Raw genomic sequence first — 18,021 nt, forward strand, 5'->3', positions numbered from 1 at the left:
GAAGATTGAGATCGGCACAGTGATGCGTCTGCAGCAGGTGAAGCAGAAGATCCCCCCCGCACTCTTCTCCTGGAGCCTCTACACCGGCAGCCATGAAGGTGATGCTGCACAACATTATTATTCATAATGGTTGATCATCATTTCTTATTTTGTTTAATGTATTGTTTAATAAAAAATCACAATTATTACTATTATTTTATATTGAATTGGTCAAAAACTGGGAATGTGCCCCATGTAAACTCCGGTAAAGGATATTGTTTGTAAACTCCGGTAAAGGATATTGTTTGTAAACTCCGGTAAAGGATATTGTTTGTCAACTCTGTTTATGTTATGGTCACTGAAGGAGGTTGGTGTTCGTTATTGTAGAGTAAACCAGTTCCCAAATCGTTCAGTCCTAGAAGGATTACAGATGCACCAATAATTCTTTACGTTTTAAAGCCGATAACCGATATATTGGCCAATAAATCTAAATTCAAATTTTTGTCATTTTTGAGTGCCTGACTATAAAAACAAAAGTCTCACCATTAAAATCTGTCCCAAGCTTCAACATAAATCAAACATATACAGCCTATAGTGAACCCTTGTAAGATTCCTCAACTTTTAAAATTCATTTTACACTCTGATGAGTGATGACACAATTTTTTTTATCAAAAAAAGAATATATATATATATATATATATATATATATATATATATATATATATATATATATATATATATAAAGATGTATATATATATAGAGAGAGAGAGAGACAAAGAAATGAAACAATGCCTAAATAATGCAAAGTCATTGGACAACATTACTTGCGTATAAAGAATGAAAATGCCGGTCTCATGGATGAATAAAATGGAATAGCCTCCGCACGGACAATAATGTCAATGCCAATTTTAAACCGTATAGTTAATGATTGTAATAATACAAGAAAAATTAAAGTGGTAGTTATAATTAATAATGCATCAATGTTTTTGCAACAACAAAAAAAAACAACAACCTGAAGAAAATGTGAGTGGGTACTTGTAGTGGCAAAACTCGCCACTCAGTTGCTAGGGTGTTGTACATGATTGCATACGAGCCAACAACCATGTCTGTATGATGTTGTGGAGTTGTAATATGGCTTCTATATGTTGTAATATGGCTTCTATATGTTGCAATATAACCATTTCAGAGATAAAGAAGATTTTACTACCGCTAGGTGGCTCTAAAGGGTTGTTAGGGTGTGAATACACAGTTACCATGTTGATATATACAGACTGTTTCCCAACGAAACAAACGAGTCAACCTCCATCTCTATACAATGTTTTGAAGCAGAGATATAGGTCTTGATAAACGGTTGCTATGGTACTCTGTTTGGTTGCTATGGAGCTGCCAATGATGAAACTCCAAAGGTTGCTTGTCATTATGAATGATATTAACCAACTCCCATGACTCTGTGACATTCGGAATGGAAGATATCCCTCTTTGGATTTTGGTTGCTAGGGTGCTCGACAATGGGCATGGCCAGTAAGTGTTGAGGTGATTCAGGATTGGCTGTTTGCTGCCTCGAGTCAAATGAGACCATCCTCATGTTCCTATGACACTTCTATCCAAAGATATCCCTTTGATCTCTTTCAATGTAATTCTATGGAACTTGTTGCCAGGGTGCTCTAAATAGAATAGAATCTTTATTGTCATTATACATGTACTGTACAACGAAATTGGATGCAATCTAATCAGTGCAACAAAACAAAAAAATACTAGTATATATAAATATAAATAAATAACATTTCTAAAGATAAATAAGTAAATAAAAACACAAATCACACATACACAACAGTTCAATGCATGATACATCTCATAATACGGTATTCAAATTCGTGTTTAGTGCTGCTATTGCTTTTGGATAAAAGCTATTTTTTAATCTATTTGTTCGTGCCTTCATTGTCCTGTAACGTCTACCCGAGGGCAGCAGTTCAAACAGGGAATGTCCAGGGTGGGATGGATCTTTAAGCATGTTCTGTGCTTTTTTGAGACAGCGGGAACTATAAAGATCCTTCAGAGAAGGGAGAGGGCAGTCAATAATCTTCTGGGCGGTGGTGACGACCCTCTGGAGTGCTTTCCTCTCTGTCTCTGTGCAGCTCGTGAACCACACACAGATACAATAAGTCAGTATACTCTCTGTGGAGCAGCGGTAGAAGGACATAAGCACCTTTTGAGTGAGATGGTGCTTCCTAAGAATCCTGAGGAAGTAGAGTCTCTGCTGTGCCTTCTTAACCAATACTGCGATGTTAGTGCTCCAGGTTAGGTCCTCCTCTATGTGCACGCCCAAGTACCGGAAATCCAGGACCCTCTCCACACATATCGGTTTTATTCTTCCTGTAATCTATTATTAACTCCTTGGTTTTGGTGGTATTGGTTGCTAGGTATTGGGAAATGGTTGCTAGGGCTTGGCATGATAGCTTCACTATGACCCTGAGAGACTGATTGGTCGTCCGAGTAAAATGAGCCCGCCGCCCCCTTGTCTTTATGACTCTGTGATCCAGAGTTACGTTAAATAAAAAATAATTTACTATAGTAGGAGAAACATGCGTTTCATGGGCCGACCTTCCCCATGGTAAGTCAAAGGGGAAACTTTGGGCAGCTCCTGCCCCCCAGTGGTGCAACTTTTACCCCATTGTGAGGTATGTTCTTACAGAGCCTGTCAGCCTCTTCAAATGTGACAAATTACACGTTTCTGCGAAATCCTCGCTCGGAGCTACGACTTGTCAAAGTTTGTCGCAATGTTAAGTCTATGGGATTTTGCGGCCGCTTTTTTGCCCCAGGGGCGAACACCATACCCCCGATCGCTTATAAAAGTAGAAGCACACCATTCCTCAATAATCCGCTTGATTTGACACCTCATTTGTGAGTCTGTGACAAAGGCTGTGGGAGGAGTAGCGCATCAAACTTTTGGCGGAATAAAAACCGCAAAAGTAATAGTTGGGGCTTTGCCTTTGGCAAGCACCCACTAATAAATACCATTATGAGCAATGGGGAAAATTTGGCCAGCTCCTGCCCCCCAGGGGTGAAACTTTTACCCCATTGTGAGGTATTTTCTTATGGAGCCTACCAGCCTCTTCAAATGTGGTAAATCGCACGTTTCTGCGAAATCCTCGCTCGGAGCTATGAGTTGTCAAAGTTTGTCGCAATGTTAAGTCTATGGGATTTTTCGGCCAATTTTTCCCCCATGGGGCGAACATCGTACTCCCGATAGCTTATAAAAGTCATAGCACACCATTCCCGAATAATCCGCACGATTTGACACCTCATTCATGGGTCTGTAACAAAAGCTGCGGGAGGAGTTGCGCGTCAAACTTTTGGCAGAATAATAAAAAGGAATAGTAATAGTTGTGGCTTTGCCTTCGGCAAGCACCCACTGATTCTAAAATTAATATTACCATTTCAAATGACAGCATTGCTTTGTGTGCTGAAGCTGAAGAGCTGAATGAACACTAGGAAACTGAAAAACTTTGTGGGTTAATTAACTCAATGAAACGCCGGTCCAATATGAGATTAATTGGATATATATACAACATAAACTTAATATTACAACTTATATCTGCACAAAATGATGTGAATGCACAAGTGAACTTGAACTAAGTTGCGTGTGAGTCAGAAATTACAGTAGTGTTCTCTTTAAAATGTTATGCAATATGACCGTCCCAATCATAGTTATTAATGTTGTGCATTGCTGTTTGAGCTGCGTGCGCTGAAGATGATATCTGGCTTTACTACTGCGTGAACTCTTAACCAAACGCATCCTATATGAGCTAATATACTCAAAATAAACTTCAAATTAAAACTTACAAATGCACAAAAGGCTGCGAATGCACAAGTGAACTTGTGTGTGCTAGTCATGAAGGTGTAACTCCGTAGTCGATGCGCTTCTATATTATTACTATATATTGGCTTTAATATGTCAGTCTAACTCTCTCATCGGGCCGATAACATTAAAAATGAACATATATCGGCCGATACAGATTATACAGTATTCTTTCCAAATATAACCATTCAAGTCATCTGGTGATCATTTTTGTATGTAACATGTATTTTCTCAGATCTTTATGTATTTAGACACTGTAATCCATTGTCCATTTTATGCAATATAGTGCGGCCCTATGCCTAGTCCAAATGAGGTCGAACATTAGGGATATTTGTCACGATATGCAGGTGAATTTTCAGCAAATGTAATTATTTAATATACTGTAAATAATGTGTCTGTCTTGTTTTGTTAGTGTCTAGAAGTGGCATGTTCTGCAGTCTGTTCGATGTGGTGGAGCAGGACAAGTCCTTGAAGAGCCTGAGCGCTCTCCTGCTGGAGCTGGAGGAGCATGGCCTGGTGAGCCACTTCACTCATCCACTCATTCTTTCATCCACTCATCCTCTCATCCACTCATCCTCTCATCCAATCACACTCATCCTCTCATCCACTTATCCACTCATCCACTCATCCTCTCATCCACACATCCTCTCATCCTCTCATCCTCTCATCCACACATCCACTCAACCTCTTTCACTCATGCTCACATCCTCTCATCCTCTCATCCACACCTCCACTTATCCACTCATCCTCTCATCCACTCATCCACACATCCTCTAATCCACACATCCTCTAATCCACACATCCGCTCATCCTCTTTCACTCATGCTCTCATCCTCTCATCCTCTCATCCACACCTCCACTTATCCACTCATCCTCTCATCCACTCATCCACACATCCACACATCCTCTCATCCACACATCCTCTAATCCACACATCCTCTCATCCACTCAACCTCTCATCCTCTCATCCACTCATCCACTCATCCACACATCCTCTCATCCACTCATCCACACATCCTCTCATCCACTCATCCACACATCCTCTCATCCACTCATCCACACATCCTCTCATCCACACATCCACTCATTCTCTCATCCACTCAACCTCTCATCCTCTCATCCACTCATCCACACATCCTCACATCCACTCATCCACACATCCTCTCATCCACTCATCCACACATCCTCACATCCACTCATCCACTCATCCACACATCCTCTCATCCACTCATCCACACATCCTCTCATCCACTCATCCACACATCCTCTCATCCACTCATCCACACATCCTCTCATCCACACATCCACTCATTCTCTCATCCACTCATCCTCTCATCCACATATCCTCTCATCCACACATCCTCTAATGCACACATCCTCTCATCCACACATCCTCTAATCCACACATCCACTCATCCACTCATCCTCTCATCCACACTTCCTGTAATCCACTCTTCCTCTTTCACTCCACTCATCCTCTTTCACTCATCCTCTCATCCTCTCATCCACTCATCCTCTCATCCACACATCCTCTAATCCACACATCCTCTAATCCACACATCCTCTCATCCACACATCCTCTCATCCACACATGCTCTAATCCACTCATCCTCTCATCCACACATCCTCTCATCCACTCATCCACACATCCTCTCATCCACACATCCACACATCCTCTCATCCACTCATCCACACATCCTCTCATCCACACATCCACTCATTCTCTCATCCACTCATCCTCTCATCCACACATCCTCTTTCACTCATGCTCACATCCTCTCATCCACACATCCACTCATCCACTCATCCTCTCATCCACTCTTCCTCTTTCACTCATGCTGATTCACTGATGCTCACCTCCTCTCATCCACTCATCCACACATCCTCTCATCCACTCATCCACACATCCACTCATCCACAAATCCTCTCATACACATATCCTCTCATCCACACATCCACTCATCAACATATCCACTCATCCTCTCATCCTCTCATCCACTCATCCTCTCATCCACACATCGTCTCATCCACACATCCTCTCATCCACACATCCTCTCATCCACTCATCCTCTCATCCACACATCATCTCATCCTCACATCCTCTCATCCACACATCCTCTCATCCACACATCCACTCATCCACTCATCCACTCTTCCACTCATCCACACATCCTCTCATCCACACATCCACTCATCCTCTCATCCACACATCCTCTCATCCTCTCATCCACACATCCTCTCATCCACTCTTCCTCTCATCCACTCTTCCTCTCATCCACTCTTCCTCTCATCCACACATCCGCTCATCCAGTCATCCGCTCATCCGCTTATCCTCTCATCCACTCATCCAAACATCCGCTCATCCACACATCCACTCATCCACTCATCCACAGATCCGCTCATCCTCTCATCCACTCATCCTCTCATCCACACATCCGCTCATCCACACATCCACTCATCCACACATCCGCTCATCCACACACCCGCTCATCCTTTCATCCACACATCCACTCATCCTCTCATTCACTCATCCTCTCATTCACACATCCGCTCATCCTCTCATCCGTACATCCGCTCATCCACACATCCTCTCATTCACTCATCCTCTCATTCACTCATCCTCTCATTCACTCATCCTCTCATTCACACATCCTCTCATTCACACATCCGCTCATCCGCTCATCCTCTCATCCTCACATCCTCTCATTCACACATCCTCTCATCCACTCATCCACACATCCGCTCATCCTCTCATCCACACATCCGCTCATCCTCACATCCTCTCATCCACACATCCGCTCATCCTCTCATCCACACATCCGCTCATCCTCTCATCCTCACATCCTCTCATCCACACATCCACTCATCCAAACATCCACTCATCCTCACATCCTCTCATCCACTCATCCACATATCCTCTCATCCACACATCCGCTCATCCACACATCCTCTCATCCTCACATCCTCTCATCCACACATCCTCTCATCCACTCATCCACACATCCTCTCATCCACACATCCTCTCATCCACACATCCTCTCATCCACACATCCTCTCATCCACACATCCTCTCATCCACACATCCTCTCATCCACACATCCTCTCATCCACACATCCTCTCATCCACACATCCGCTCATCCTCTCATCCACACATCCTCTCATCCACTCATCCACATATCCTCTCATCCACACATCCTCTCATCCACACATCCTCTCATCCACACATCCTCTCATCCGCTCATCCTCACATCCTCTCATCCACTCATCCACACATCCGCTCATCCTCTCATCCACACATCCTCTCATCCACTCATCCACATATCCTCTCATTCACTCATCCTCTCATTCACTCATCCTCTCATTCACTCATCCTCTCATCCTCACATCCTCTCATCCACACATCCTCTCATCCACTCATCCTCTCATCCACTCATCCACATATCCTCTCATTCACTCATCCTCTCATCCACACATCCTCTCATCCACTCATCCACACATCCACTCATCCTCACATCCACTCATCCACACATCCGCTCATCCTCTCATCCACACATCCTCTCATCCACTCATCCACATATCCTCTCATCCACACATCCTCTCATTCAGTCATCCACACATCCACTCATCCTCTCACCCACACATCCACTCATCCTCTCATTCACTCATCCACACATCCACTCATCCTCTCTTCCACACATCCACTCATCCAAACATCCTCTCATTCACACATCCACTCATCCTCTCATTCACACATCCTCTCATCCGCTCATCCACACATCCTGTCATCCACTCATCCTCTCATCCACTCATCCACTTATCCTCTCATACACACATCCTCTCATCCACACATCCGCTCATCCACACATCCTCTCATCCACTCATCCTCTCATCCACTCATCCACTCATCCTCTCATTCACACATCCTCTCATCCACACATCCTCTCATCCTCATCCGCTCATCCACACATCCTCTCATCCACTCATCCTCTCATCCACTCATCCACACATCCACACATCCTCTCATCCACTCATCCTCTCATCCACTCATCCTCTCATACACACATCCTCTCATCCACACATCCGCTCATCCACACATCCTCTCATCCACACATCCACTCATCCTCTCATCCACTCATCCTCTCATCCTCTCATCCACACATCCTCTCCTCCACTCATCCTCTCATCCACTCATCCACACATCCTCTCATCCACACATCCTCTCATCCACACATCCTCTCATCCACACATCCTCTCATCCACTCATCCTCTCATCCACTTATACTCTCATCCACACATCCTCTCATCCTCTCATCCGCTCATCCACTGTTCATGAGCTGACTGCTGTGTGTCTCTGCAGGTGCTGGTGAATATGGTGAAGGACAGAGGCTTCCTCTTCTTGCTCTCTGCCAGTCAAATGGCCAACTCAAGCGGTATGATCTAATGATGGGGAACCGGCAGTGTAAAAAAAATCCATCTTTGAAATATTTAAAATGTTTTTGATTTTACAGAGCGACGGGGCGACTGGAAAATGTCGTGTATACAAGCACTTTTTATTTACAGAGAGAAGCGTGAGCTGTTAAAGAGCCGTGAGTATTTGGAGAGATGTACACTGTTAAATCTACATGAATCTTTTTAAAGCCAGAAACATGTTTCATGCAAACACGGACGTGAATGCTCAGCCAAAATAACTAATCGTTTAACATATTTCATTAACTCAAGCAAGTGATCCACGCTTCAAATGTCTGTGCTGTTAAACAGATTTAAGTTTCTGCAATCGGGTTCTTTTCTGCAATCGGGCTCTTTTCCCTCCATCATAAACGAGTGTGTCTCAGAGCGTCAGACGAAACTCAATAAACGCTGTCATGATCTCTAGCGTTGGGATGCTGGTGTTTGTGAACACACTCGTGTGAGACGCTTCTGGAGGGAATTAAACCAAATCATTCTGATCACACACTTCGGCTCCGGCGTTTCAGAAACACCAAACCAACATCTGAGATGCTGTGATGTGATTGGTCTGCTGGTAAATGTGTTTCCATCGTAGTTTATGAGCGTCGTCTTATCTGATACAAAAGTGTTTCCAGCTCAATTGTTGGCAGATTTTTTTTATGCACGTTTTTAGAATCTAGATGATAATTTTAGATATTTCAAGAAAACATGACAGCGTTTATTGCGTTTCGTCTGGCATTTATGATGGAGGATAAAAGCGCCAGTTTTTTCTCCGAATGCAGCCGCTTCCTTTTTTTTTTTTTTTTTTTACAGAATTTCCCAGTAAGTGACAATGTTGTTCACTTAAACACATGGGACAGAAACGCTGCTTCATTAGCAAATGTTTTATGCCATATTCCAACCCTGCATAAGTTAAATTCACAACTTTAAATGGAAACATGGCATTCAGACACAATGTACGAAAAGCGTTTTCATATTTGCCATAGAGTATGTTTCAGGCTCAAGTCGCACTAATCTTATTTCTGATCTTAATATTTTTTTTATTATTTAACTGTGATGCTTATTGTCAATGTGTTTGTGTGTGTGAAGCATCGGCTCCCTGCAGGCCTGTGTCCTCAGAGCGCTGGGGTCCTATCATGCCCCAGCACGACTCGTTCGTGTCTGCTCTTCACCTGGCCCTGAGCAAGGCTCGCGCTGACCCCCCCGCTGACCCGAGCGCCTGCGTCCAGCAGACGGTGTGCGAGTACCTCACCGACCTGCGCATGGGCAAACCCGTGCAGCGCGTCAGGACCGACTACGACCCCAAGCTGGACGTGCGGGAGAAGCTGTTCCCCGCTCCCCGGCAGAAGAGCAACCTGGAGCCCTTCCTGCGGCCCTACATCCACAGCCCGGGCCTGTTCACGCTGGCCCACCGACGCCTGAAGGAGGCGGTGGAGGAGCTCAGGAGCGCTGCGAGCCCCGAGAGGGTGCAGGAGCTGTTGGAGCTCATCCAGCTCAAGAGGAGCTCGCAGGGGAGCGCGGGAGCGCCCGAGGCCCCGGAGAAGAGGAAGGGGGATCACCACGCTCCTGAAGGAGCCGCTAAACGCCAGAGGAACAAACCCAGCGAAGGGCTCCGGGAAGGTGAGGAGATTCAGGATCATCTGAAGATTAGATTTTACATTCATCGGTGCAAATGTTCATTTCAGAATCTTGTTTGCACTGGGTTAGGGTTAGGTATATTTATAGTTCAAGTTTATTTTTATTGCACATTTAAAAACAACCACAGTTGCCCAAAGTGCTTAACAATGTCAGGATACACAAACAAATAAACAAAAAATAAACATGGTAGAGAATGTCACCGTATGAAAGCTAAGGCAGACATTTCCATAAAGGACAAATATTTGCCCTTGGAATTGATCCCAGGGACTTTTTGTATCTTCTTAGGGGCAATTTTTAATTTTATAATTACCTTTAATTAAATTAATTTAATTAAATTTCTGCCCTATCCAAAGATTTTGCTTGTAATCATTCGCATAAGCCTTTAGTCAACTAGCATGTTTATGATATTAATTTAATTACTTTAATATATTGGGGGGGGTTGGTTTCAGAACTGAGAAAGAATATTATATGTAATATTAAAGTTTATTCATCAAAAATCAGCTATTTTAATTCATTTATATATTTTATCACTTTAATTAATATATATATATATATATACACATACACACACACACAAACACAGGGTTTGAAAGTAACACCCTTGTTAATTTACATTAACAAGTCAAAATTAACTGTGGCGGGTAACGCTGTCAAATCACTATAGCCAATATGGCGTGTTACTTATTATGTTTACTCACTTTGCTGGGGAAGTTCGTGTAAGACAAATCTCTCATATTTAGCGTACTTAATTACAGTTAATATGAAGCCCTGTATACACACACACACACACACACACACATATATATATGTCACAGGACTCACAGGTCTCTGTCAGTCTTAATGACCAACCCCACCCGACCCCCCCCCCCTCTCTCTCTCTCTCTCTCAGCGGATGAGAGGCAGTCCAATCCTGATGTGCTGAGCAGCGTGGGCCTTCAGGACACAGACCTGAGGAAGGACAAGTCTCAGAGTGCGCTGAAGGTCATGCAGATGCTGGACAGCTTCGGGAACACCAGTCTCGACACAGACCTGCGTAAAGACAAGACCCATGGGGCGCTAGAGGTCATCAAGCTGATCGACAACCTGACCAGAGCCTCCTCCGAGTCCCCTGCTGACTCCGAGATGAAGGAGTCCGAGGACATCTCTGACGCCGCTCTGTTCGACAGCATGCTGAGACTCGGCCTCCCCACTGACCGAGACATCGACCTGAGGAAGAGGTTCATCGCTGAGGACGAGCCCGAGAGGGCCGACGGGCTGGAGGTAGATCAGGGGGCTCAAGCATCTCAGTTTGTTAAGGTGTAAATGCTGTGCATTAAGTGTTTTTTAGTGTGTACTTTGATCTTAACTCTATTTATATGTTATTCTCAGGTTAGTCTGGCCGATATTATAAGCCATTGTTCTGCTGGTGAATGTGGAGCAATAAGTAATCAGTTTTTACACCAGCAAACATTTTATAAATGTAAGATGAAAAACAGGAGCAGATGTTTGAATACTTCTGCACCTGGTGTATGTTCATTAATAACACCTGCTAGTTTCTCATCTAGTCAAAGTATTGTTCCTTTTTATGATAGTTTGCATTTCTCCAGTTATGTGGTCTGATGATGTTTTTGTGGTTTCAGGAGGAGACGGCTGGAAGCCTGAGCAGTTTAGAAGCGTTCAGCCCGTGCTCAGATTCAGGCGGTCAGCAGCGTGGTGTTAACCTGCTCGGGGAGAAGACCATCCCATGGGTGCTAATACCCATCACAGGTATGGAGGAAGATGCTGCAAAAATGTCTTAGAATGACCTTGCAAGTTAATATCAGCTACATATATATAAGTTACAGTCAGTATTATGATGTTATGCATTTTAAGTTAACAAGGCCAATTGAAGGGTATGCGTTAGTCTCGCGTAACCAGACCTTCAGACTGACGGCAGAAGCTCTGGGCTCCATCGCAGCTTTTCTTGACCGAGATCCACCCAAGACGACGTTTGACTGACATGTAACACAACCAATCACAATTAGTTTTGTTTTGCGTCATGTTTAGAACCGTGAAAATATATTGTCGATGCCGAAACACGCTCTCAGCCGGACTGAGTGGCAGAAGAGCTGCTGCATGACTGGAGTTAACAGGGGAAACTGTGAAAACGCCAGTAAAACAAACGATTATCAGTTTAAGCAAAAGGTTGGACTCGATATAGTGTTCCTTAAAGGGTAACTAAACCCCTGGTCAGAGCCTGACTCCACCCACTTGCAATATTTGAAAAATGCTGGAAAAGTAGGCTGAGCCCAGCGGATTGGGGGTGTGCACCTGAGACGCATCTCTCTGTAGTCAGAGGGTACCACAACATCCAATAGGAAAATTCAACTGCAGTAGTCAAGTCAAGTCACCTTTATTTATATAGCTGTTTTACAATACCGTATTTTCCGCACTATAAGGCGCACTTAAAAGCCTTTAATTTTCTCAAAAAACGACAGTGCGCCTTATAATCCGGAGCGCCTTATATATGGATTAATTGGATCAATTGGTTAATAGCGCTCCACGTTATTAAATTCGCCCGCGAACTCGCGCTCGTGTCCATCTTATGCCTGCTCTGTCACATGGCCAGTTCAACCTTGTATAAATCAGGTTATGTGCCCGCTCACGAGCGTTCACTCTAACAGACATATGAACAGACACACTGTCCCCGGCGCTGCTCTCGCGTCACAGAATGTTCATAAAGCATTCCCCGTACACAGAAACCGGGTCGTCTCATTCAAAACAGCCAGCTGTTGCTGTCAGCGACAGCAATACTCATATGAGTCGGCTGCGAATGTAAGTTACGTGCCCGCCCCAGTGCGCTCACGTTTACTAATAAACGCCTCGCCTCCGGTGCCGCGCACTCGCTACATTCCCTCTAGCACATCTAGTGGATGCATAACGCAAACCCAGTCAAACGTTTGACTGCAGTATCTTATGCGCCTTATAATCCGGTGCGCCCTATATACAGTAAATGTTCTAAAATAGGTAATTCATTGAAGGTGTGCCTTATAATCCGGTGCGCCTTATAGTGCGGAAAATACGGTACAAATTGTTTCAAAGCAGCTTTACAGAGATAACAGGAAAGTAAAGTTGTAATAGTATTGTTAAATTCAAAATTAAATGTTAAATCTCCCCAACTAAGCAAGCCAAAAGCCAATGGCGAATGAAGGCGAAAAAAAGGCGACAGTGGCAAGGAACCAAAACTCCATCAGGTGACCGAATGGAGAAAAGAACCTTGGGAGAACCCAGGCTCAGTCAGGGGGCCAGTCCTCCTTTGGCCAATGAACGAACAGTGTATGATTATGATTTAGGCGGCATAATAGGTCAGAAGTCAGATTGGATCACAACTTTCTTTCACAATATTTATCCAGTTCATCTGGTTTGGGGTCGGAGTCATCACGCCGGTATGGAGATGAGTTTGTTGAGGTGTCCATGAGGCCTTCACAGTGTTGATTTGGCTGGCACTTCAGGGATGCGTTGTCGTCGTGTCCATGTGATGGTCCTTAATCAGATCTGGATATGGCCTGGATCCGGCGGACTGCGGTAAACCTCGGGATAAACAGACAGACTAATATTAGCGTAGACCCCATCCTTCTTATGATGTACAAAGTACATCAGGATTTATGGGAAGTGTTCCCGGTTCCGGCTGATCTAAACTATGCAGCCTAACATTGAATTATAGCAATCTATAATGTGTTATGTGTATGCTAAGCCAAAGAGATGTGTTTTTAGTCTAGATTTGAACTGACAGACTGTGTCTGCTTCCCAGACAATGTTAGGAAGATTGATCCAAAGTTTTGGTGCTAAATAGGAAAAGGATCTACTGCCAGCAGTTGATTTTGATATTCTAGGTATTATCAACTGGCCAGAATTTTGAGATCGCTATAGACGTGAAGGACTATAATGGGTTAAGAGCTCCCTCAAGTACTGCGGAGCTAAACCATTTAGTGCTTTGTAAGTAATCAGCAATATTTTAAAATGTATACGATGTTTAATAGGGAGCCAATGCAGTGTTGACAGAACCGGGCTAATATGGTCATACTTCCTGGTTCTGGTAAGAACTCTAGCGGCTGCGTTTTGGACCAGCTGTAGTTTGTTTATTAAGCGAGGAGGGCAACCACCCAGTAGAGCATTACAATAATCTAGCCTTGATGTCATGAACGCATGAACTAATTGTTCCGCATTTGTCAATGAGAGCATATGACGTAATTTAGATATATTTTTAAGAATAGAAAAATGTGCTTCTACAGACACTAGACACGTGACTTTCAAATGAGAGATTGGTATCAAAGAGCACACCCAGGTTCCTAACTGACGACGAAGACTTGACAGAGCAGCCATCAAGTGTTAAACAGCATTCTAGGTTATTGCGTGTGGAAGTTTTTTGTCCAATAATTAGAATCTAATTAGAATTTTGTAGAAGGAAATTACTAGTCATCCAATTTTTTATATCAGCTATGCATTCCGTTTATTTTGTGAATTGGTAAGTTTCGTTAGGTTTTGAGGAAATATAGAGCTGAGTGACATCAGCATAAGCCACCGTTCAACCTGAAGAGGGCACCACTCAGACGTTTTTACACCATATATTGTAGAATTAAAACACTTTAAACCCAAATGTCAAAAAATATACTTGAATCAATGAACAGCATTTATGAAGCTCCATTCTTACAGATCATTAACTAAAAAAAGTTGTTTTAGTGTGTAGTTACCCTTTAACAAAGATCCAGTCATCAATGGATATTGATATGCAGCCAGGAAATAAATAAAGCAAATTTGCATGTGAATGCTTTACATAAATACAATATAGGTAGGTCTAAATCCAGGTGATCACTTATATCAATGTTCCCTTTTGAGAACGGTCACTTCGTATTGCGTAGCTATACAGAGCGGGCAAATTCTTTTCCTCAGATTATTGAAGCTTTTATGTAAAACGCATTGCAGCTGCACAGTGAGAGACTGGCTCACTCATTGGCTGTGCTGCAGCAACTGCACATCCAATGGCGAAGGCGCCTCTGACGTGTGCGCCAATCAGCTATCAGCGCGTAGACACACAGAGCCTATAAAGGGAACCCAAATTCGCCATTATAGCAGATTTTCTCTACTTCAACGACAACTTTTGTCTCTTTGTCCTCCGAAAACTTTGAAGCTATCGCCGTCAAAACAAGCCAGAACAAGCGTCTCTCCTTTTGCCGATCATCACTCAATATCGTTTTCTTGCTATTTCTATCAAGTCAAGTCAAGTCATCCTCATTTATATAGCGCTTTTAACAATGTAGATTGTTTCAAAGTAGCTTTACAGAGATAAACATCTAATTTAAGGTAACAGAGATTGGTTTGGTTTTATAGTGGCTCTTGAAAAATGTTTTTTCCAGCTAAAGTTAGTTTTGATTTATTCACTTCCGTCTAAATGATCATTTGTTATTAAATTAGGGGCCGCTAAGACGTCACCGTTCTCTCTAAACAGACTTTAAACGTGAACCTGTGATAGACGCTGATGGCGTTCACATGCACATTAAGAATTGATTCTATAGTTATGTGCGTTTGAATATATATGCGCAGGTTTGTAATTCCTTACAAACCATGCCTAAACAAACTACTTGTCTATAAATTTTGATGCAGAATTTTTATTTTATCTTATCACTTTGGGTAGGTACGCGAACCGAAAAATTCCACAACGCTTTATCTGTAGAGTGGTATAGGGATCCTCCATAGGGAGAGGCTAGTTGGCACTTCTGCACTGCATTGTCATCAGGTCCAGGCCTATCAGTAAAGGATCCGAACGAAGCGTTGTTCCAATTCCCTCGTTCGACTTCCACATGAGGGCGACGGGCATTCTGAGTGCGTGTCTTGCCTGTGCCCTTCCGACGCGGAATCTGCACTCTCTGCTGGTGGCTGCTTTCTCTGCGAGGGCATGCCCGTTTCGGTGCTGCGGACGTGGTTAGCCCTCATCAAAGATGGCGACGCCACCCCTCCCGCTCTCCCGTTTCCCGCGCTGCTTTGGCCAAGGACGAATAAGCGTCGCAGCCAGCGGCAGCCCGAGAGCATGGAGATAAGCGAGCCCACGCCGGCCACGACTCCGCGTGCCTCATTTTCTTCGGCTCGGACACCATCACCAGTCCTATTTTCACAGGCGGACCAGCGCCCGAAAGCTAGTGCCACCCACCCGAACAAGCCGTGCCGGAACACCTCAGCTCTCGCTTGACGCTCGTTCGCTGCTTCTGGTCAAGTTGCTTCGGCCCTGTACACGATGGCCGTGCTGCAGGTGTACCAGGCCAAACTCCTCCAGGCGATGGACGAGGCTGGCCCAGAGTCTGAGGCCTTCCGCGACCTCAGGAGCGCCACGGACCTAGCCTTGCGTACTACCAAGGCTACAGCACAGGCTATCGGGAGGAGCATGGCTAGCCTCGTCGTGCTCGTGGCTCAACCTCACCGACATTCAGGAGGAGAACAGGACTGTTTTCCTTGACGCGCCCATCTCCAGCTTCGGTCTCTTCGGCCCGGCGGTGAAGGGGTTTTCAGAGAGGTTCACTGAAGCTTAGAAGTCGTCTCAGGCAATGAGTCACTTCCTGCTTAAGCGCTCAAGCTCAGCGTCGAGTAGGGCCAGATCCTCGCAGCCTTCTCCTCAGCCTAAGAAGCCAGCGAAGCAGATCCCTCAGCCCCGCCCTGCGGCTGATACCCACCACCACTCACGGCCAGCTAAGCGCTACCCGTTTCCTCGGCGCCAGGGACCCCGACATAGTGTTGGACCTTAGGCCTCCGAAGACGACCTAGCAACTAGGGTTAAAAGAGAGGGCTTGAGTCTCGCGCTTGCCTGACCACCCTCAAAGAAAGTGCATATCTGCAGCTCCCTGTTCAGCTCAGGCGGCTGGAGAATTTTATATTGTAGAGAACGGGCCCGCTGCGCTGCGCGCGCCCCTACACAAACGCCGTTTTCACGGCGGCCCAAATAAAGCACATAAAGAACATGTTTCAAGCACACAACACACGGGTTCCCGGTCCCCCCTCACTAGGTGGCCCCCTCCCAGTTGTCACTCTGACTTTGCCCGAGGTGGAAGCCCTTCCAGTCAGCCATCACAATATAAGGCTATCTGGTTCCCCTGTGTTAGGCGACCCATCCTCGAATATGTATCAAACCCTAGCCACAAAGGTTTTGGCCTGGCAGGCCATTCCCGGTGTGTCGAGTTGTGTTATAAACACAATAAAGCGAGGTTACTCGCTCAAGTTCGCTCGCAGACCCCGAAAGTTTTAGGTGGTTCTCGAGACTTCGGTGAGAAGCAGCGTGTCAGGTGCTTCGCTCCGAATTACAGAATCTGTTAGCAAAAGGGGCAATAGAGGTGGTTCCTCCCGCGCTAAAACCAAGGGGGTAATTCAGCACCCGGAAAGCGTACCTTCCATGGAGGCCGCCATTGGTTAGCAAGCCATCACCTGCTGTTAGCATTCCATTGACTCCCATTCATTTTGGCGTCACTTTGACAGCGAATAACTTTACATCTGAGGCGTTTAAAGACTCCACTTGTCCATTATTTATTTCTAAAGAAACACAACAATGTATAAAAGGCTCCATTACATAGTATCTTGCGTTATGGCCCCATAGAAGCCGTTTTTGTAAAAATAGGCTAACGATTGCGTTATAACCACGCGACTCTCTGTCAGGGAACTGGGATGCCCAATCCTCCTAGTGGTTTGTGCAACTTAGCCGACTCGCCATAGGTTCGTACAGTTGCCGCAGCACAACCAATGAGCACGCTACATGGTCAGCTATATGTCTGCTGTGCAGCTGCACTGCGTTTTAAGAATTTGGCTTCAATATTCTTCAATATTCAATATATTAAGCTAACTTGCGCAAGATGAGAGACCTCTCGAAAGGGAACACTGGCTGTGTCTGAAATTACTTACTCTCTTGATTAGGTACTTATGTTGAACAAGTAATTACTTCACGACAATTTAAAAATATGTTCTACATAGTATGAGTATATAGTACTCTAGTATCTAGAGTGTGTGTAATATGAATGTATTATGGATGTACATTATCATGTGATCTACCAGCGCAGGTTAAGTCGCTTCACTGCCATTCACAAATCCTCTCCCGTGGCCTCA

At 44.5% G+C, this 18,021-nt stretch overlaps 1 protein-coding gene across 4 annotated transcripts in view; it reads left to right on the forward strand.

The window, feature by feature from the left end:
- Positions 1 to 18,021, forward strand: part of tasora (transcription activation suppressor a) — a 67,283-nt gene that overhangs the window by 32,475 nt on the left and 16,787 nt on the right. For all 4 annotated transcript variants that reach the window (XM_077231962.1, XM_077231960.1, XM_077231961.1 and 1 more), the window contains exons 10-16: positions 1 to 98; positions 4,252 to 4,355; positions 8,198 to 8,270; positions 8,349 to 8,426; positions 9,376 to 9,906; positions 10,814 to 11,184; positions 11,544 to 11,670. The exon at positions 1 to 98 is cut by the window's left edge and continues 6 nt beyond it. In XM_077231962.1, coding sequence (XP_077088077.1) covers positions 1 to 98; positions 4,252 to 4,355; positions 8,198 to 8,270; positions 8,349 to 8,426; positions 9,376 to 9,906; positions 10,814 to 11,184; positions 11,544 to 11,670 — 1,382 coding nt within the window. The remainder of the gene's footprint in view (positions 99 to 4,251; positions 4,356 to 8,197; positions 8,271 to 8,348; positions 8,427 to 9,375; positions 9,907 to 10,813; positions 11,185 to 11,543; positions 11,671 to 18,021) is intronic.

This window comes from Siphateles boraxobius, unplaced genomic scaffold (genome assembly GCF_051911475.1).
Source record: "Siphateles boraxobius isolate OS27281-9 unplaced genomic scaffold, OSU_SipBor_1 160, whole genome shotgun sequence".
Taxonomy (NCBI): Eukaryota; Metazoa; Chordata; class Actinopteri; order Cypriniformes; family Leuciscidae; genus Siphateles; species Siphateles boraxobius.